The sequence below is a fragment of the Lathyrus oleraceus genome, chromosome 2, assembly GCF_024323335.1.
Source record: "Lathyrus oleraceus cultivar Zhongwan6 chromosome 2, CAAS_Psat_ZW6_1.0, whole genome shotgun sequence".
Lineage (NCBI taxonomy): Eukaryota > Viridiplantae > Streptophyta > Magnoliopsida > Fabales > Fabaceae > Lathyrus > Lathyrus oleraceus.
Genome location: NC_066580.1, coordinates 152,174,291 through 152,198,139, shown reverse-complemented (window position 1 = coordinate 152,198,139; position 23,849 = coordinate 152,174,291). Strand labels below are relative to the sequence as shown.

The 23,849-nt window shown below is 38.6% G+C and overlaps 1 protein-coding gene across 1 annotated transcript; it reads right to left on the bottom strand.

Moving 5' to 3' along the window:
* Positions 1–3,248: 3,248 nt before the first annotated feature.
* LOC127118616 (60S ribosomal protein L10) lies at positions 3,249–4,968 on the bottom strand. The gene is made up of 4 exons (XM_051048839.1): positions 4,813–4,968; positions 3,806–4,307; positions 3,638–3,719; positions 3,249–3,461 (listed from the first exon to the last, which is right to left on the bottom strand). The coding sequence occupies exons 1-4, from the start codon at positions 4,820–4,822 to the stop codon at positions 3,387–3,389; spliced, it is 669 nt and encodes a 222-aa protein (XP_050904796.1). The 5' UTR covers positions 4,823–4,968; the 3' UTR covers positions 3,249–3,386.
* Between the last annotated feature and the right edge of the window lie 18,881 nt (positions 4,969–23,849).

The following is a 23,849-nucleotide window of genomic DNA, read 5'->3' as shown; positions in this document are numbered from 1 at the left end:
TCTCTTTTTCAATGTATTTAGTTAATGCATTGCCATGTTTCAACATGGTATCCGAATCTGATTTAAGATTTGGTGGGACACCGCCTATCGTATTTTCGCGATCACGTCACCCACTATTTATTTTAACGTTTTAAATGTCAAGTATTGCGCGTGAGGAGAGGTGTTATTGTATAAATTATTTATCAAATTCTTCCTTGTAGTTATTTCTACCATGTATTAAGTTAGTGTTTACTGTTGTTTTTGGTAAATCAAATCATAAATTTCCGTTCACTTACAAGATTAAACTCGAAAATCCTAGAACATATTGTGCAAAAGATTTGAGAAAGTATATTTGTGCTTTGGATATTGATGTTTGAATATGGAGTAACTGGAAAGAACTTCCGATAAAACAATGCAGTGGTTGTTCGAAAAGATAAAATAAACGAAGAAGACAGTAAAAAGTAAGTAAATAAATGCTTTGATTACAGAAAGGAAAAGGAACACACATTCCTACATGTTTTCTCACAAACTCTTTTCTCTCTTTCTCTCTGCAACTTGGACACTCGAGTTTTATTAATGGTAAAATTTGTGAACCTTGTTTACATGAATGAAATCTGCTTATATACTACACTTTCATAACTATCGATAATGATCTTCTCTTCAACACTCGACGCGTACACAATTACGTGAAATTATATCCTCTACTTTGGTTCCATGTGCCTTTGGCCTTTGAATTTCTTCTAAACTGTTGTTCGCCTTTGAAACTGTCTTTACAACCTTTAACTACCTCTGTCGAAGAGATTTTCTGTCGAATCTTGTAGTGTAGTGTCGAAATGTCTATGCACCACCTAATCTTTGAACTCCAAAATATAGTAAGTCCTAAAACAATTGATAGGAAAGTCAGACTTAATACATTTACATCACACTTTCATGTCAAAATATTAACTAATTGCGAACCTTTTCGATATTATAGACATATTTTAAAGAAAGAGTGATCTTAATCTTGTGGATATGTTCTTGAGACTCTTTTAAACCAAGCCTAGTGAGTTTCGGTGCAGTTTCAAAAATTACATGCTAACAGATGTCCTCCAAAAATACAACTTTCAATTGTATTCATAAGATGGAAGAAAGGTGGTGTTTTTAATAACATCTAGACACTCTACATATTAGTTTGCATACGTCATCGTCATCATGGTCACTTTTACCAAACCGTCGCGTCAATAAAGTGTGTGCACTCAACCATCAGGACTCTGATTTCCTAGGCCATTGTAGGCCACCAGATTAACTCACATTAAAAAGAAAATCATTTAATTCAATTTTACCACAAAAATCAAAACGCCAACGGTCAAAATCTACTTGTCTAGATTTTTAGAGGGATACTGGAAAGTTTTCTTCCATGGCTATATATACACCTCTTTTTCTTATTTATTTTTCCTTTCGCTACTTCTTCTGCTCAGAACCCTAAGAACTCTCATTTCTTGCAATCTTCACCTTCAACAATTTTTCCTTCTTCAACTCAAACCTCAGAACAAACAATGGCTTCCTCCTTGAAACAACTTTCAATGCATTCTGTTGTTGATGTTAGCGCTAATTATTGGTATGAAATTTGATTCATCTGAGGTAACTTATCAATTTTGACTCGCATATGATGCGCACGTTGATTTTGGCATTAGAAAACGTCATGTGAACAAGAATAAAAAAACTGGTTCTATATAATCGTGCATGTTTGTTTATTGCAAGGAAGGACTACGACAAGCAGACAAGAGAGATGCTTTTGTTAGTAACCATAAAGTTGAAACCATCACTGATTGCAAAGTAATTGATTTTAAGCAAGGATTTCTTTTGTCATTTATGAGGAAACAAGTTAAGTTGTCATTATAGTCATCCCATAAATCGACATTACTTGTAGTTGTAGAAAGTTTGAAATATTTGACATATTTTATTCACATGCATTAAAAGTGTTTGAAGTGAACGATGTTTAGGCTATTCGTGGGAGGTACATTTTACGAAGGTGAATAAGGAAAGCTCGTTGTGGCATTGTGCAAGATTTTAGAGGAAAAGAGGTTGAAGGGGATCAAATGCTATCTAGAACACAAACTCCGACAAATCTTAGAATGGTGTCATGTAGCAGGATGTTGTCATGTAGCAGGATGTTAGACGTGATTTGAAGTAGGATATGTAACTTTGAAAACCAAAATTCTACATGTAATTATGTTTAGTTAAATTCTGCATTTAGACATGAATCTAAACAGTATTTTGTAATTTTGAAAACCATAATTTTGCATGTGATTATACGTTAAATTCTTCATTTAGACATGATTTTAAGCAGGATTTTGTAACTTTGAAAATCAAAATTCTACATAAAACTTGGACAGTATAATTTCAAGCAGAACTTTGTAACTAAAATCGACAGCAGTTTAAGATTTATAGCATGTATCCCAGACAGGATTCTATACGATAGTATGACAGTATGAAAATAAGCATGAAAGTATGTCAAAGTTGTAACATTAAGAACATGTGGCAAAAGCATAGCATATATCCCAAACTATGTACAATTCTATAAAATTGCATTGCATATTATAATGACAGTAACAAAGGTTTCGTGAACATAAATAAAGGTCTCATGAATTATATGACATTAACTTGTGGCATTAACAAAGGTCTCATGAATTATACGAGGGTAAAAATAATGAAAAGCAAATGAAAACTTGTTTATTCATAAAACTGCATTAGATCAATAGAGACCATAAATTGATACTCTTACTTGTACTGGAAAAATTATCGAAGAGACTAGAGCGGGTCAATATTAAATTAAGTTGATGACTAATTATTCCAATAAAATATATCGCCCAATGAATTTTGCTCCGAATGGTCAAACTTGGAATGCTTCAGAAGATCAACTAATTAATCATCATAATGCATGTTGCATTACCCTCGTTAGATATTCAACTATAATATAGTTTCAAACCAATATAAATCTAACTACATTCATCGTTTCCGTTATAATTTCTTCTCTAACTATTAATAAGCTGACGATGAATACATCAAACACGTATTCTTCATTTGATTTTATCACATTATTCACTAAGTTTTTGCTCAACATGTTTAAACCATTTAAATCTAACTTTCACCATCTTTTCCATTATAATTTCTACTCTAACTGACGAAGAATAAATCAAAAAAGTAAACCATTAACAATCCCCAAATCTAACTTAAAATTAACAAAACAAACATTTCTCAAATATCAAATGCTAAAAGATAAAAAATAGTTAACCATAACAAAATATCACATTAAACACCAATTCAGATTGTCTTCAAAACAGATATAAATATATCAAGTTCAACAATATAATAAAAGGCAGACAAAACAACAAAATTCAAACTTGGTCTTGCAAAAACAAAATTATCTAGGCGTTGCAGCTAGCATTAATAAAAGCTCTTCCAGGTTGACGGTTAGCCAAAGGTCCATGGCACCCAAGAAGCTGCAAAGCCAAACAGATAAATTATAAGTCGAAAGGCCACTATAACTTGGTCATAACAGATCATATTCAAAAGCTAGAAACATTACATTCCTATATAAATAAATCAATAGAAAAATATGTTCTAAGCAAGACCAAAATATATGGGCACACTGAATTCACACAGGGCTTCATATTACCTTAGCATTGACACCATCATTCAAAATCCTGTTCTCTGACTTCAACTTCAAGTAATCATTTCGATCAATCTTGGTGAATCCCCTGAACAAAGAATTTATAAATCAGTATTCAAATATGAGATAACAAGGATGAGTAACTATGCAGCTACCAATAGAACAAATACTTACCACTTCCTGCTGACAATGATCTTTTGACGACCAGGGAACTTAAACTTAGCACGACGAAGAGCCTCCTGAGCATTTTGGCCGTTGCTATCCTTGCAGCGAACAGAGAGAAGCACCTGTCCAATAGCCACCCTAGCACAAACACCCTGTGGCTTTCCAAAAGCACCTCGCATACCAGTCTGAAGCCTATCAGCTCCAGCACAGGAAAGCATCTTGTTAATCCTAAGAACATGGAATGGGTGAACCCTGACTCTCAAGTGGAAAGCATCCTTTCCAGCAAACTTAGTCATGTACTTGTTGCAAGCAATACGGGCAGCTTCAAGTGCCTCACTTGAAACATTCTCCTTCTCCCAACTGACAAGATGGACACAGAAAGGGAACTCGTCAACACCCTTCTTCTTCATGCCAACATCGTAGATCCTGATCTTGGGATCAGGAACACCACGACAGAATCGTGACTTTGGATATGGCTTGTTTTTAATTTGACGGTAACATCTTGCAGGTCCTATATTCAACACCAAACAAAATTAAAATCACATCTCACAAAAAAATCAAACTAACACTACAAAAATCCAACAAATAACCAATCTCACAACCCTAAATAAAACCAAATGATAAACCCTAAATCATAGGAAAATATCTGAAATCTGCAGAAAATACATGTTTCATAAAATAAAAAAATATTTGGGAAAAAATTAACTTGATAGGGGTTAACCAGATCCAAAACAAACCATTCGTTCTAATATAATCATCGATTCCTAATGAATCTCAATTCATCAAAAACGAACAATTACAATAAAAATCAAACCAGTAAAGAAAATAAAATCAAATTTCGGCATGCCGTAATTTTCACAAGTAAATCATATTAGAAAATTTTGACATAAACCTAATCATCAATTATCAGAAACAATTGAAGAAAGAGTTCAAGCTAAAAACATCAAAAAGGAACAGAGAATTGAATGAACATAGCATAATTGAAAGGAAAAATTGAAAGGAAAAATTGAACTTACTTCTTCCCATTGCGACGGCGCTATTTGTTATCGGCAAGGAATGAGTCTGAGATGAAACTTCACAATATATAGTTGATAACTGCTAGGGCTTGGGTTTTTTGGGCCCAATGTATGTTATTTTTTGGGCCCAAGTGCATTATTCGTTTTCTTATTTTTAGTCAAAAGAGTGAAATATTTATTTATTTTTTAAAGTAAAGTGTGTTTCACCTATTTTTTATTGATCTATATTTAAAAGCTTTTTCAAACCTAAAACTAAAAAAAAGTTTTAAAAGTAAAATTTAAGTTGTTTCGTGATTCTATATTTAAAAGTTGTTGATAAAATATTTTGATAATACTGAAAACAATATAAATGAATAAAATGTTTTGAAAGTAGGATAAAAAATATATTAACAAAATTTATCATTTCAATCATATGTAATTTTTTTTTGTTAATTATAAAATATATTTACTATATTTTGTTAATTAGATATTAAAATATATGTAATTCTTTTTGTATTATTTTATTTACATTTTTTGTTTAAAAATTAGTGATTTTTTTTCTACGTCGGCCAAAAGTCCAAAAAGTTAAGGCCCAAGTTAATGTTAATTCATTTCAAATGACTCAAAATATAAAAGTCATCTCACGAGAAATTCAATGCACACTTTTTATTACACTCATCTTAAATTCTGAACTGACTTTGGTGCTGGAGTTATAACCTTACATGTTCATCATCGTACCGTTGTATCGGAGATCAGCATTATCGATTCAGAATTCCTCACCACCAATATACATCTAATTCTAGTTTCATAACATAACAGTGGTGTCGTTATGGGAATTGACTCCTAATTCCCGTTAAATTTCCACAAATAGATCGTCCTTGATCCAAGATCGAATCCCTACTAGAATCGCCGAAAAATGGAAGCATTTACCTCCAAGATTGCGCTGAAGATCCCCCGATCAACCTTCCAATTTCATATTGCCTCAATTATTCGTCATCAATAAGGTATATATCGTAACAACTTCCAAATTAGATTTTATATTTGAGTACTTCCTCCAAAAGGTAAATAATCTCTTAGCGATAAGCGAAGATCACATAGTACCCGGATTCATATATCGTAATGAGGTAAACAGGGTCTTGAACGCAAACTTACTGACAATTGTGTTAATCATTATCGTGAATCACACGACACATTGATGTGATGCGAATTATTAGGTATTTTGTTTATATTTTATCGTATTTGATCATCATCAATGAGATTCACAACATCGTTAAGTCTAGTTGTGATCTGTCATCAAAACACCTCTTTCACATGGCAGAGTGATTTTGAATCAAGAAATAAAGATAAAAGCATGATAGGAGACTCGAGAAATGAGAAAATGCAAAGGATCTTTAGTATGGCACTACCGGCGATTTTTACAGTCACCACCATTAGTGAAATGTTTACGTGATACCTCGTATACCCCAGATTCCCCTTAATGACTGCCTATTTGTCAGAGGCAAGCAATCAAGACTCCAACAGTCATATCTGGACGTACCTAATAGCATAAATCATTTGATCTCTAATAACTCGATAGCTTACTCTCACAGAATAAAAAGATTGCACCCTCAGTAGGAAAGAATATGCGAGAAGGAGACGTTTCGGTCCCTTGGTAACCTCAAAAGGATACATCGTCTAAGGCGTCTCCTTTCGACCATCTTATCAAGTTGAACACTCAGCTTTACTAATTCGTATGACGGTAATACCATAGAGAAGGAAACCAAGCTTGACCCGCACTGACTGGTAAGAGACTTAAGGGAGATGCCCTTAAGAAGTCTCATCTCCCTTTGGTAGTAATCCCAAGGCATGTCAGATCCATCCATATCTCGGGGATAAATTTTTATATCCCCGATGAACACATTGTTGGCTGAATTCCCAAGGATTATGGAAATGTGGGTCTATGTCAAAATAGACTAACCAAAAAGGGATGCTACATAACCGATCGTGCATAAGACATAACCCCAAGCAGCTACCCAGAAACGGTCAAGTTTCTACGGTTGTTAACAAATGACATCTATGAAGACGTTGATCACCTTGTATTGCCTGTCAGTTAAAGGTACAAAGATAAAATTTATGGTGGATGAGTGCCCCCACTGGGTAAATGAAAAGAGGATTGCATCAACCAACAAAATAGTTAGATAAGGAATAAGTAAAGAATAAAGAGAACGTAAAACCATTGTGACTTGGCTTGGGTTAGGGTGTGGATATTAAAACAAAACGAGAAATAAGTGGCTTTTGGTTCAGAGTCAATGTTACCTACTGTGTTGTTTTTTTTTCGAATTTCTCTTTCTATTTTTCCACCGAGTGCCCTTTTCGTGCTTCTTTTGAATCTTCGAGTTATACTTTTTTCTTTTTCTTTTTTCTTTTCTCTCGATGATTTCCTATTTCACTTTTTTCTTTATTTCTATTTTGCACTTTCTTTGCTTTGGGAGCTCTTGGGGTCTTTTACCCCAAACTTAGCTTTTCAACATAGTTTAAATGTATTAACATGACTCTGAACAGGGTAAGGAAGTGTTTTGGCCAAGGGGTACATTTATGGGGTTTAAACAAACAAATGGATACAGGCTCAAATGGTGCTTACTGTAACACCCTTCTAAATACCCCAAATTATTATAATTAAAATACACATATATTCATCAGAGTAATTATGCCCCGAAGGGTGTCACACAATCATTTCACTACATTCATCAAATATCCTGTCATGCTCATTTATTTAATCAAAATAAGGTTCTTTTGCATAATTCGCAGCGGAATCAAATTCAACATCAATGTAAAACATGTAACACTATACATGTAAATCATCCAACAACCAATATCAAATTAATTAAAACATTCCCTCCCGATGTTACATCTATCAGAGCATGACCCACAAGAAACTACTCTAGACTCCCAGCATAAGCTTCTACTCAACTCATTTCTCGTTACCTGAAAAATAGGCGTAAGGGTGAGTTCCTCAATCAATATAATAAGCATTATAGAACAACATGTAATGCCAAGTAATTAACACATTAATTCACCCTAATTAGACTACGCATTCCGCAACAGTAATATCCATTCAAACATCATAATCAACAGTACATATCTCCATCATATTCAATTATTAACAACACAACACACAACACACAACACACATATGATACTGGAATACATCCATTCATATCATATGCCATACATTCATTATGCAATGAGACTCTATGCATGCGGTACCGACTATTTGTGAACATATAGTTCAACCTCACCGTCCAAATCCAGGCACGGCTACCAAGCTCACTAGTCCCACTCATTTGAGACATAGGGACTCACTCACTAATTCCTCACCATGGGAATTAGCTACCACCCCAAATGGGCCATGAAATGCACGCTAATCACCTAGCATGCAAACATCAACAACAACAATCAAATGATATACTCACTAATTCCTCACCATGGGAATTAGCTACCACCCCAAATGGGCCACAACATGCATGCTAATCACCTAGCAATGCAACATCAACAACAATCAAGAATAGACACATGCTCACACTCTAAGCCATAATACAGTCTATTCACAAACGTATACATTCACATCATCATGTATACCATCACACATTATCAACATAATTAATCACAAAAGCACATCATATCATGCCACATAATCAACCACAGTATTAGCCCGCTCTACTAATACCTATACCACTCAAAACAACGGGAAATGATCCCTACAACATCATATCTCAGCTAAGTACATCACTCAGCCTAAACAACCAAAAACTGCACAACAACAGTTCAGGAAAATCCCAACTCTGCCCATACGCGTACTGTCCATGCCATACGCGTATTGCCCAAACCTGGCCAACTCCATACGCGTAATGCCTACTCTCTTACGCGTATTGCGCATTTCCTCGCCCAACTCATACGCGTACCACCTATCCCATACGCGTACGCTACGCGTAACAACTTCCCATTACGCGTACCAACAGAGACCAATTCACGTTCAAAATGTCATCTTTCTCTCCCATACGCGTAAGACTTCCCCCCATACGCGTACCAACATCTCATACGCGTATTGCCTAGTGCCATACGCGTATGACCAGAGACCAGAGCTCTCAGATCTGCAATGGCTTTCTCTGCTACGAGACCTATCCAATTCAACCTCCTACAGTCCAAATTTCACACACAATTCATTCATATCATCTAACACGAATCATACACTTTCGATTTCACAAATTTCTAACCTTTCTACCTCTAATTCCTACGAATTTCGTCAATTATAATCCAAATTTTCGTTCATCTCAAAAGTTCACAAATTCAACATATATCATCCAATCAGAGGTAAAACAATGGTCTATTACTACCCAGTACATATCATCCCATAATACCCGTTAATCGATGATAAACCCCCCTTACCTGAGTTAATCCGGCAGCTTCCGAGCTCCAAGCTTCTCCTCTTCTCTTGCTCTGCCTTTTGCCCTTTTCCCTTTTCAGCAGCTTCTCTGAGTTTCCTTTTCACGTGAAAACCCTTTTTACCAAAAATGGGACTTTTTATTATTCCAACTTATTTTATTCCAATAAATAATAACCCAATAATTATTATTTCAAAATAATAATAATAATCCAAACTCCCAATTATTCGATTAAATTAATAAATAAAATATTAATTTAAATTAAATAATTATCTTATTTTAATTGGGGTGTTACAACTCTCCCCCACTAAAAGAGTTTTCGTCCTCGAAAACATACCTCAATCGAACAACTCCGGATAAGCCTCCTTCATCTGGCTCTCCAGTTCCCAAGTCACATTGCCACCTGCTGGTCCTCCCCAAGCTACCTTCACCAAGGCAATCTCTTTACCCCGCAACTGCTTCAACTCTCGATCCTCGATCCTCATAGGTGATGTTTCAACAGTCAGGTTATCTCTCACCTGTACATCATCTACTTGGACTACATGCGACGGATCATGAATGTACCTCCTCAACTGAGATACATGAAAAACATCATGCAAATTCGCAAGCGACGGCGGTAAAGCGATACGATAGGCTACCTCTCCTATCCTCTCCAAAATCTGATAAGGACCAATAAATCGAGGTGTCAACTTCTTCGACTTCAAAGCTCGACCAACACCGGTTATCGGAGTAACACGAAGAAACACATGGTCTCCCTCTTGAAACTCAAGTGACTTCCTCCTCTTATCATGATAACTCTTCTGACGACTCTGAGCAATTCTCATCTTCTCCTGAATCATCTTAATCTTTTCTGTAGTTTGTTGAACAATTTCCGGTCCAACCACAGCACCCTCACCGGACTCATACCAACATAAAGGTGTCCGACATCTCCTACCATACAAAGCTTCAAACGGTGCCATACCGATGCTCGAATGAAAACTATTGTTGTAGGTAAACTCAATCAAAGGCAAATAACAATCCCAAGCACCTTCTTTTTCCAAAACACAAGCTCTCAAAAGATCTTCTAATGACTGAATCGTCCTCTCAGTCTGTCCATCAGTCTGCGGATGATATGCAGAACTCAATCTCAGCTTAGTTCCCAAAGCCTTCTGCAAACCTTCCCAGAACTTCGATGTAAATCTAGGATCTCTGTCCGAAACAATACTAGACGGAATACCATGCAAACTTACAACCTTCTCAATATACAACTCAGCCAACCTCTCTAACGGATAATCCATTCTGATCGGAATGAAATGAGCCGACTTCGTCAATCTATCAACAATCACCCAAATAGCCTCAAAATTCTTACTTGTCCTTGGCAAACCAGAAACAAAATCCATACTGATACTATCCCACTTCCACTCTGGAATAGCCAACGGTCGCATTAGCCCAGACGGCTTCTGATGCTCAATCTTTGACTTCTGGCAAGTCAAACAGGAGTAAACAAAACTCGCAATTTCTCTTTTCATTCCTGGCCACCAAAATAACTTTTTCAAATCATGATACATCTTCGTAGCTCCAGGATGAATACTCAAACCACTACGATGTCCTTCTTCAAGAATACTCTTCTTAAGTCCTGTAACATCTGGAATACACACCCGATTACCAAATCTCAAAACACCATTCTCATCAACTCGGAATTCACCACCCTGACCTTGATTCACTAAAGTCAACTTATCCACCAAAAGCATATCAGATTTCTGACCCTCTCTAATCTCATCCAGAATACTACTCGTTAACTTCAACATTCCCAGTTTAACACTATTGTGAGTACTTTCACACACCAAACTCAAATCTCTAAACTGCTCAATTAAATCCAATTCTTTAACCATTAACATAGACATATGCAATGATTTCCTACTCAATGCGTCAGCCACTACATTTGCTTTACCCGGATGGTAATTCAAACCAAAATCATAATCCTTCAGAAATTCTAACCATCTCCTCTGTCTCATATTTAGCTCTTTCTGATCAAACAAATACTTCAAACTTTTATGATCACTGAAAACCTCAAATCTTGATCCGTACAAATAATGCCTCCACAACTTCAGAACAAACACCACAGCTGCCAACTCTAAATCATGTGTCGGATAGTTCCTCTCATGAACCCTTAGCTGTCTCGAAGCATAAGCTATAACCTGCTTATTCTGCATCAACACACCACCCAAGCCCAACAATGAAGCATCACAGTAAACCTCAAATGATTCCGACGAACTCGGTAATATCAGAATAGGAGCAGTAGTTAACCTTCTTTTTAACTCTTGGAAACCTTCTTCACATCTTGAGTCCCAAACAAACGCTTGCCCCTTTCTAGTCAACATCGTCAACGGTAACGCCAACTTAGAAAATCCCTCAATGAACTTCCTATAATAACCTGCAAGTCCAAGAAAACTTCTTATCTCAGAAACTGACTTCGGAGCTTCCCACTTAGACACCGCTTCTATCTTAGAAGGATCAACAGCAACACCACCTCTTGAAATCACATGACCAAGAAAACTAACCTCTTCTAACCAAAATTCACATTTAGAGAGTTTAGCAAATAACTTCTTTTCTCGTAGAACTTCTAAAACCACTCTCAAATGCTCAGCATGCTCTTCTTCAGATTTCGAATACACCAAAATGTCATCAATAAACACCACAACAAACTGATCCAGGTACGGATGGAAAATCCTATTCATGTACTCCATAAATACTCCAGGCGCATTAGTCACACCAAAAGGCATTACAGAATACTCATAATGTCCATACCTTGTTCTGAAAGCAGTCTTCTGAATATCCTCAGTTTTCACACGTATCTGATGATACCCAGATCTCAAGTCTATTTTGCTGAACACACTCGCACCAACCAACTGATCCATCAAATCATCAATCCTCGGTAAAGGATACCGATTCTTGATCGTCACTTTATTCAGTTGCCTGTAGTCCACACACAACCTCATAGTACCTTCTTTCTTCTTAACCAACAACACTGGTGCACCCCACGGTGACACACTCGGACGAATAAATTTCTTATCCAACAGATCTTCCAACTGACTCTTCAATTCAGTTAACTCAACAGCAGACATACGGTACGGAGCCATCGATATCGGTCTAGTACCAGGTACCAAATCAATCGAGAACTCAACTTCACGCTCTGGCGGCAATTCATTCACTTCTTCAGGAAACACATCAGGAAAATCACACACCACAGCCAGATCACAAATCACCAGTTTATCTTTAGCTTCCAAAGTCGCTAACAGCATAAACAACTCTGCCCCATCTGCTACTTCCTCATTCACCTGCCTTGCTGATAGAAATAAACTCTTCCCTTCCTCAATCTCAGGAAATATCACAGTCTTATCAAAACAGTTAATAGAAACTCGGTTAAACACCAACCAGTTCATTCCCAAGATAACATCAATCTGCACTAGTGGAAGACACACAAGGTCTATCCCAAAGCCTCTACCAAAAATACTCAAAGGACAATTCAAACAAACTGACGTAGTAGTCACTGAACCCTTCGCAGGAGTATCAATCACCATACTACCATACATCTCAGATATCTCTAATTTAAGTTTCACAGCACAATCCAAAGATATAAAGGAATGAGTCGCACCTGTGTCAATAATAGCTACAAGAGGAAAGCCATTAATATAACACGTACCTCGGATCAAACGATCATCTGCAGAAGTCTCAGAACCCGATAAAGCAAAGACCTTGCCTCCTGACTGATTCTCTTTCTTCGGCTTAGGACACTGTGGACTGATATGACCCAACTCTCCACAGTTGAAACAAGTCACAGTCTTCAACCGACACTCTGCAGCCAAATGACCACCTTTTCCACACTTGAAACACTTCATCTCAGCACTGGTACACTCATGAACACGATGTCCAGCCCGACCACATCTATAACACTTAACAGGAGCACTAGAGTCTCCCCCACTAGGCCTCTTCATCCCACTCTGCTTCTGGAACCCTTTGCCAGCTGCATACGGTTTCCCACGATCAATCTGATTCTTACCTTTCCTATCAACCCTTTGCTGATAGCTCTCTGCTCTAGCCTTGGAATCCTGCTCGAAAATCCTGCAACAGTCAACCAAATCAGAAAACACCCTGATCCGCTGATATCCAATCGCCTGCTTGATCTCGGGACGCAACCCGTTCTCAAACTTCACACATTTGGAAAATTCCCCAGTAGCCTCACTATAGGGAGTATAATACTTTGACAGCTCTGTGAACTTAGCAGCATACTCAGTAACAGACCGGTTACCCTGCTTCAATTCCAAGAATTCTATTTCTTTCTTTCCTCTGACATCCTCTGGAAAATACTTCCTCAGAAATCTCTCTCTGAACACAACCCAAGAAATCTCAGCATCTCCAGCAGCTTCCAACTCAGTGCGGGTAGCAACCCACCAATCATCAGCTTCTTCTGACAGCATATGTGTACCGAACCTGACCTTCTGGTTATCAGCACACTCAGTTACTCTGAAGATCCTCTCTATCTCCTTCAACCACTTCTGAGCACCATCTGGATCGTATGCTCCCTTGAACATTGGAGGATTGTTCTTCTGGAACTCACTCAACTGACGAGCAGCTCCCATTCCCACAACATTTGGATTCCCCCCAAGTACTCCAGCTAGCATACCCAGAGCCTCAGCAATTGCAGCATCATCTCTACCTCTTCCAGCCATCTCTATTCTGAAAACCCAACAAGCTAAACAATAAGTACTGATAGGGTTACACAACACCTATCCCGTACAGGGGAACAGAATAATTACGACTCGACTCGACCGACTATGCTCTGATACCACTAATGTAACACCCTTCTAAATACCCCAAATTATTATAATTAAAATACACATATATTCATCAGAGTAATTATGCCCCGAAGGGTGTCACACAATCATTTCACTACATTCATCAAATATCCTGTCATGCTCATTTATTTAATCAAAATAAGGTTCTTTTGCATAATTCGCAGCGGAATCAAATTCAACATCAATGTAAAACATGTAACACTATACATGTAAATCATCCAACAACCAATATCAAATTAATTAAAACATTCCCTCCCGATGTTACATCTATCAGAGCATGACCCACAAGAAACTACTCTAGACTCCCAGCATAAGCTTCTACTCAACTCATTTCTCGTTACCTGAAAAATAGGCGTAAGGGTGAGTTCCTCAATCAATATAATAAGCATTATAGAACAACATGTAATGCCAAGTAATTAACACATTAATTCACCCTAATTAGACTACGCATTCCGCAACAGTAATATCCATTCAAACATCATAATCAACAGTACATATCTCCATCATATTCAATTATTAACAACACAACACACAACACACAACACACATATGATACTGGAATACATCCATTCATATCATATGCCATACATTCATTATGCAATGAGACTCTATGCATGCGGTACCGACTATTTGTGAACATATAGTTCAACCTCACCGTCCAAATCCAGGCACGGCTACCAAGCTCACTAGTCCCACTCATTTGAGACATAGGGACTCACTCACTAATTCCTCACCATGGGAATTAGCTACCACCCCAAATGGGCCATGAAATGCACGCTAATCACCTAGCATGCAAACATCAACAACAACAATCAAATGATATACTCACTAATTCCTCACCATGGGAATTAGCTACCACCCCAAATGGGCCACAACATGCATGCTAATCACCTAGCAATGCAACATCAACAACAATCAAGAATAGACACATGCTCACACTCTAAGCCATAATACAGTCTATTCACAAACGTATACATTCACATCATCATGTATACCATCACACATTATCAACATAATTAATCACAAAAGCACATCATATCATGCCACATAATCAACCACAGTATTAGCCCGCTCTACTAATACCTATACCACTCAAAACAACGGGAAATGATCCCTACAACATCATATCTCAGCTAAGTACATCACTCAGCCTAAACAACCAAAAACTGCACAACAACAGTTCAGGAAAATCCCAACTCTGCCCATACGCGTACTGTCCATGCCATACGCGTATTGCCCAAACCTGGCCAACTCCATACGCGTAATGCCTACTCTCTTACGCGTATTGCGCATTTCCTCGCCCAACTCATACGCGTACCACCTATCCCATACGCGTACGCTACGCGTAACAACTTCCCATTACGCGTACCAACAGAGACCAATTCACGTTCAAAATGTCATCTTTCTCTCCCATACGCGTAAGACTTCCCCCCATACGCGTACCAACATCTCATACGCGTATTGCCTAGTGCCATACGCGTATGACCAGAGACCAGAGCTCTCAGATCTGCAATGGCTTTCTCTGCTACGAGACCTATCCAATTCAACCTCCTACAGTCCAAATTTCACACACAATTCATTCATATCATCTAACACGAATCATACACTTTCGATTTCACAAATTTCTAACCTTTCTACCTCTAATTCCTACGAATTTCGTCAATTATAATCCAAATTTTCGTTCATCTCAAAAGTTCACAAATTCAACATATATCATCCAATCAGAGGTAAAACAATGGTCTATTACTACCCAGTACATATCATCCCATAATACCCGTTAATCGATGATAAACCCCCCTTACCTGAGTTAATCCGGCAGCTTCCGAGCTCCAAGCTTCTCCTCTTCTCTTGCTCTGCCTTTTGCCCTTTTCCCTTTTCAGCAGCTTCTCTGAGTTTCCTTTTCACGTGAAAACCCTTTTTACCAAAAATGGGACTTTTTATTATTCCAACTTATTTTATTCCAATAAATAATAACCCAATAATTATTATTTCAAAATAATAATAATAATCCAAACTCCCAATTATTCGATTAAATTAATAAATAAAATATTAATTTAAATTAAATAATTATCTTATTTTAATTGGGGTGTTACACTTACAACGGATATAATCATTTAGGATGGCTAGAAAGGCTCGGGGTTATTTTCAAACAAAGTGCCTCAGTGTGTGTAATCATGTAGTGACAGTCCCAGAGAATCTACGCAAATTTAGAGTGATAAAGACAAACCTGAATATCGCTCATGATGATCAATGTGTTTGGCCTTTTATGACTCACCCTGTTTGGTTAAGCTTTGACAGTATCCACGGTACTCCTTAGCCTGGTACGACTTCTTCCTTACTTCGGAATGTATAGGACACTTATGTTGGTTAAGTTGTATACGTTGCGTCCGATCTTACTTTCTGCAGTGTCAACTTCCTGGGGAGATCCTTCACAACAAGCAATGGTAAATGGCATGATCCTTTCATCCACTCTCAATCGTGATCATTACTATTTCCAACATATCACCACAAACTTGAAACACTCGCAGCATAATGTACCTTCAAACAGAAAAACCAAATCTAGAATGCATAAAAATAAAATAACACAATACTGAGATAAAATAACAAAATACTGAAAATAACAATAAAAGACATAAAATCTCCCTCACACTTGAACTAAACATTGGCCCTAATATTTACGAACAAGAGCGAAGGAGGACACTCATAGTACCCTACTGAGGAGGTGGTTGCGGAAAATGCAGCATCAACTGTCGCATCATGCTGCTCATCTCATCCAACATTGCCCCCTATCGGCCTTGCTCAATGCCTTGCTGTTGTTGTTCCTTCCTTAAGTCACCTATTTCGGTTTGTACCCAGGTCCATTGGTCAGTGGACCAGGACGATGAACTTGCCTCCTGCTGGGTAGGTTCCTGATGTGGTGGTACAAACTGCTCCTGAGGTGCTTGAGGTTCATCTTCTTCTGCCTCTGTGGCATCCACCTGGTCATTTATAAACTGATCACCTACAGTAAAATGGTCAATGTTGTGGCCTTCCTCCACGTCGGGGTCAGCGCTCACATACAACCAGTTGGCACAGTCAGTAATAACAACTCTGTTCGGATCCGTCAGAGCTATAATAAATCTCTTATGGATAAGCACGGAATAGTAAGTAGGGGTACCAACAATCATACCTTGTTGAATTAGAGCGGACATGTCAATTTTGGTCTCACCTGCAATTGGCGTGTCTTCGAGTAACACAGCTTGATACCTGAAATGCTCAGAAATTTGGGTGATCATGCCACCCACGGAGATGCCTCCGGAGTCGGCTCGGCCAACTTTGCCCAGATAGTCCGCTACAAAGGCAGCTACATTGATGGCTTTGTTTTGTGCCATTGAGTACATAAAAAATAACTCTATTTGAGTAGCTACCCCGGTGTTATCGCCTCTTCCAAACATGGTATAAGCCAAACCCTTCTGAGCATACCGAAAACATGGGTTCTGGATGTCGGAGGCCTTAGCACCTTTAGAGGTGTAATCTGTCCTCCCGGTGATGGCAATCCAGAAATCCTTAGTTAAGAACCCATTTGGGACCGCTCCTGGTCCGTACAGAGGGAGTCGGAGTATCTCTTCCAATTCCTCAACCGACAATTCATGATAATTATTAAACAAGCGGAAACGCAAAATGCCGAAATAATACATGGTCGTGTCTATCCACCTCTTTTCGAGCTGGAACTCCAACGTGCTAAGGAATTCGAGCGTGATGCGCTCGTATGTCGGCGCTTCCAAGCTCATGAACTCTAGCATTCCTAAAACATGGAACATCAGGTATACCTCCATTTGAGCCTCATTGCGTTCAGAGTATGCTCACACATGTACCTTGTCGGCGTGAGCTTTCGCTTCCAGTGGATTTGATACCTCTTTTCTTGTTCCGGATTGTCAAACATGATGTTATGTGGATTTAGATTCCGGCTTGGTCGCTTCCGTGACTTTGCCATCTCCACGAGCTGTTGCTTTCCGGTGAGAATTCTCCTCGGGGGCATTCTGGACCTGCAAAAATAGAAATTATTTGAAATAGGGAGTTATGAGATTCCGAAACCGTGGTTAGAACGGGGACGACGAGTGGAGTAATATTTGTGAAGGGTGTTTTGGCAATAGGAGAGTGGAAGTGATGGTTATGAAATCTTTTAAGTAATGGGGTTTGTGAGGTTTAGAGAGAATGAGAGATAGAATGATGAGAGAGAATGATAAGAGAGAATGATAAGAGTGTAATAAAAATCTGATAATTATAAGGTAAATGGGGAAAAATATGGTTAAGTTGGATTAAATGGGTGGGTGCCACCGAAAAATTCGGATTTCAAAAAAAAAAATCAAAATTTCCGCCTGCTTGACACGGGTGGCTGTGTCAGGCTACTGCCCAACACCATGTTTTGGGTGTTACCTTCAGTGCTCCTGACACGACCATCCGTGTCAAGCTACTATTGATTACAAAAATTCTCTTTCTCTTTCAGTGTTCCTGACACGGCCCGTGTCAGCTGACATGGGTGCCCGTGTCAGGCCATTATTTTTCCATTTTTTGGCCTGAATTTGCACCCTCCTGACACGGCACGTGTCAGCTGACACAGGTGGCCGTATTAGGCTGCCCTTTTGGTCGTTTTTTGGCTTTTTCTCCTGGTCAACCTCTGATACCTCTAGCCACGTTGATTATCCTTTTTCATGACTTAGACATCTGTTGATGTGATGTTTTCTCCTTGTAGAGCTCCTGTGTAAACCTACAAACACACATAACTGATTAAATTAAAAATGTGTGGGTTGCCTCCCACGAAGCGCTTCGTTTAACGTCGCATGGCTCGATGGTTCTCTGTCTGTTTAGGTGACACAGATTTTGTCTATTATACCACCCTCCTGGTCTTGTAGGTACGATTTGACTCTCTGTCCATTCACCTTGAACGTGTCTCCATTTGCGGGATTTATTAGTTCAACGGATCCATGTGGAAATAATTTTTGTATCATAAAGGGTCCCGACCATCTTGACCTTAGTTTCCCTGGGAATAACTTCAACCTTGAATTAAATAATAAGACCAGTTGTCCTTCCCGAAGTTATTTCTTCTAAGTGCGCCTGTCATGCCATGTTTTGGTTTGCTCTTTGTATATATTGGCATTCTCATATGCTCGATTTCTGAATTCTTCCAGCTCTTGTAATTGAAGAATCTGAGATTTACCCGCTTTTGACATATCATAGTTGAGAAATTTGGTACCCCAGAATGCCCTGTGCTCTAGTTTGAGCGGTAGATGACAAGCTTTACCATATACCAGTTGATACGGGGACATACCTATTGGGGTCTTGAACGTTGTTCGGTATGCCCAGAGTGCATCATCTAGCTTGATTGACCAATCTTTTCGTGAGGCGCTAACAATCTTTTCTAGGATTTACTTTATCTAGCGATTTGATACCTCAACATGTCCACTAGTATGGGGGTGGTACGGTGTGGCGATTCTATGATTGACATTGTATTTCCTTAATAGGTTCTCCATCAGCTTGTTAAGTAAGTGGGTACCTTCGTCACTAATCAGTGCTCTTGGTACCCCAAACCGTGCAAAGATGCAATTCTTGAGGAAATTTATTACCACTTTCGCGTCATTCGTGGGCAATGCGACTGCTTCCACCCATTTTGACACATAGTCCACCGCGACCATAATGTATTGCTTTCCAAAGGATGGTGGGAATGGTCCCATAAAATCTATCCCCCACACATCAAACAGTTCTACCTCTAACATGGCATTCTGAGGCATCTGATTTCTCTTGTATATGTTTCCTGTTCTCTGACATCTGTCGCACTCTTTTATTATCTCTTATGCATCTTTGAACAGTGTAGGCCAATACAATCCAGACCGGAGGACTTTTGTTGCGGTTCTATCTCCGCTAAAATGTCCTCTATATTCTGAGTTGTGAAAGGCTTTTAGGATGTCCATTTGCTCCATCTAATCCCTTTTTGTAAAGGCATGGATCGTCCTACACATAAAACCTGCAATCATGCAAAAACTTTTTTCTTTTGTTAGAGTCAAAGTCATCATGTATTAGTCCACCTACCATAAAGTTTGCGTAATCTGCGAACCATGGGATATGCGTAACGGCTAGGATACCGGAGTCATCTGAGACAAGTGATCAGCAACAGTGTTTTCACTACCTTTTTAGTCTCTGATTTCCAGGTCGAACTCTTGTAGTAGTAGGATCCATCGTAGTAGCCTTGACTTTGATTCCTGTTTGGCAAAATGATATTTTAAAGCAGCATGGTCAGTATACGCAATTACCTTTTATCCCAACAAATAGGATCTGAACTGATCAAACGCATACACAACCGCCAAGAGTTCTTTTTCGGTGGTTGCATAGTTCATTTGAGCAGGGTTCAATACGTGGCTTGCATAATAAATCACATGCAACAACTTCTCCTTTCGTTGCCCTAATACTGCCCCTACTGCATTATCACTAGCCTCACACATTATCTCAAAAGGAAGAGACCAATCAAGGGAAATAACTATGGGGGCTGGCACAAGTTCCTTCTCCAAAGTCTCGAAGGCTTATCTTCACTTCTTGTCAAATAGAAATGGTGTATCCTTCACCAGTAGACTAGTTAGTGGCTTTGCGATCTTGGAGAAATCTCTTATGAAGCTGCGGTAGAACCCTGCATGTCCCAAGAAGCTCCATATGCCTTTTTCATTTATCGGGGGTGGTAAATTAGCTATTACCTCCACTTTTGATATGTCCACTTCGATACCTTGGTTGGAGATCTTGTGTCCCAAGACTATTCCTTCACGCACCATGAAGTGACACTTTTCCCAGTTCAGGATCAATTTGTTTGCTGACATCTTTCTAACACAAGTGACCAGTTAGTCAAACAATTATCAACTGAAGAACCGAATACGGAAAAGTCATCCATAAATATTTCCATATGCTTTTCGAGCATGTCAGCAAAAATAAATATCATACACCTTTGAAAAGTGGCAGGTGCGTTGCACAACCCAAATGTCATTCTTCTATACGCGAAAATACCATAGGGGGCATGTGAATGCAATCTTCTCTTGATCCTCAGGGGCAACCGCAATCTGGTTGTATCCCGAGTACCCATATAGGAAACAATAGTAATCGTGTTCGGCTAACCTTTCCAGCATTTGATCAATGAATGGTAACAGAAAGTGGTCCTTTCGTGTTGCCATGTTTAGTCTTCTGTAATCTATGCACACCCTCCAACATGTAACAGTTCAGGTTGGAATTAACTCATTCTTCTCATTTTTTATCACCGTAATGCCCTTTTTTTTTGGCACCACATGGACTGGACTTACCTAAGAACTATCGGAAATAGGATAAATTAAGCCTGCATCCAACAACTTTACAACTTCTTTGCGTACCACTTCTTTCATGGTTGGGTTAAGTCTTCGTTGTGGTTGCACCACTGGTTTGTGATCATCTTCCATTAAGATTTTGTGCATGCAAACGATCGAACTTATACCTTTTAAGTCCTCAATTACCCATCTGATCTCGCCTTTGTATTTTTTTAGCACTTGAATGAGTTTTGCTTCTTGGACACTTTGTAGACTGGCATTGATAATAGTTGGGCATTTCTTTTCAGTGTCCATAAATACATACTTCAAATTTGTTGGTAACTGCTTCAGATTTACACTTGTTTTTGGTTCTTTAGTGACATCTGATGGTGGTGGTGGTCTTAAATCTTCCCACCGGTGTGGTCTAGATCTAATCCATTCAGGTTGTTTTTCCATCCTAACGAGCACCTCAGACTCTCCTTCATCTTCATCACTTTCAAAAATTGATAGACTTAAGACCCGTTCTAGTGGTGACTGGGGTCTATGCCTTTCATTTTCTTGAGCAATTACTTGATCTATCATCTCTATAGTTTGGCTTGTGCCAATATCATCTTTGTATTGCATTGTGTTCCTCACATCTATTTTTAACTCTTCATCATAAACTTTGAGGGTCATAGTTCCTTCCTCGATGTCTATCATACATCGTCCTGTTTCTAAGAAAGGTCTGCCCAATATGAGAGGAATTTCCTCATCTTCAGGCATTTCCAGAATGATGAAGTCAACTGGGAAAACAAACTTGTCAATTTTTACAAGAACATCTTCCACAATCCCATAGGGTCGCCTCACAGAGTGATCCGCAAACTGAAGTGTCATTCGAGTATCTTGAACAATGTCGATGCCTAATTTTTTATAGATGGACAGTGGCATCAAGATTACACTTGCTCATAAGTCAATTAGAGCCTTCTTGAATTTTCTATCACCAATAGTGCATGGAATAGTAACCGATCCCCTGTCTTTCTTTTTCACTAGGATTTTCATGCCTTGGAGAATGACACTGCATGTTTCAGTTAGGATGATCGTGTCTATATCAGTGGAACACTTCTTCGAGATGATGTCTTTCATGAATTTGGCATATATTGGCATTTGTTCTAATGCCTCAGAAAAAGGGATGTTTATTTCCAATTCTTTGAACATTTCCAGGAACCTCTCAAAATTTTTCTCATGTTGATCTTTCTTTTTCTGTCTTGGAGGGTAAGGGAGTTTGATGACTGGTTTTGAAACCTTCTCTTTCTCCTTAACAGGTGATGGTATCACTTCTTCATCTTGGTCCTTGGTTTCCTTGATTTCTAAATCCACTTCTAACAATCCATCTTTTTCAGCACGGTTTTCCTCCGTTGACTTTCCACTTCGGGTTACGATAACATTAACAATGTTATGTTCCCGCGAATTTGTTACCATACCACTAGGTAGGGTGCCCGGGGCTTAAGAATTTGAAGCTAACTGTTATGCTATCTGACCCATTTGGACTTCGAGATTTTTAATGGAGGTTGTGGTGTTTTTCTGATTAGTCTTGGTTTCTTCTTGAAACTGCATGTTGTTGGCTGCTAATTTTTCAATGGTGATTTCCCATTCAGCCTTTTTAGGTGCCTGTTGTTGCTGTTGTTATTGATACTGATTCTGATATTGCCATGTACCTTGTTGTGGAACATTCCCTCTCTGATCTTTCTAGGAGAAATTTGGATGATTCTTCCAACCTGGGTTGTAAGTGTTAGAGTAGGGATTATTCTGCTTCAAGAATTTGATCTCTTCAATTTGTTATGGAGTAGCAAAGCAATAGACCGTGTGATGAGGTCCATTACAGATTTCACAAGTGCTAGCCTGAGCTGGCTAGACCTGCGCTATCTATTGAGTACCTATATTCATAGCTTTCAATTTCTTGTCTACTTCGGCAGCAACTGTGTCTTCCAGACGAATTTTATTTGTTTCTAATTTTAGATCAATCACCCCCTCTGGCTGACTAGTACACCTGTCGTATAATTCTAGATGCTCATTGACAACTATTACTTCAATAATCCTCTTAATACCAGTGGTTGTTGAGAAATTTGTTGAGCCATCGACTGTTGTATCAATCAACTACTTTGTTTTTATTTTCAGCCTATTAACGAACATCTGCATTTGTTCGGTCTGATCCATATTGTGAGTTGGACACGCTACTAAGACCCTTTTGAATCTTTTGTAGGCGTCTCCCAATGATTCACCATCCTTCTGTTTGAAATTAAGAATTTCATACCTTTTTCTCAGGAATACTGATGTTGGAAAGTACTCATTTAAGAATGCAGTGTCCATCTCTTCCCATGATGTGATACTGCCGGCAGGAAGATAATAAAACCATTCTTCCGCATATTCAACTAAAGTGAACGGGAACATTCTCAATTTTTTTGCTTCATCAGTATGACCATCAATCTTCAGCGTGGTGCTCATGGTCATAAATCTTTGCAGGTGTTTGT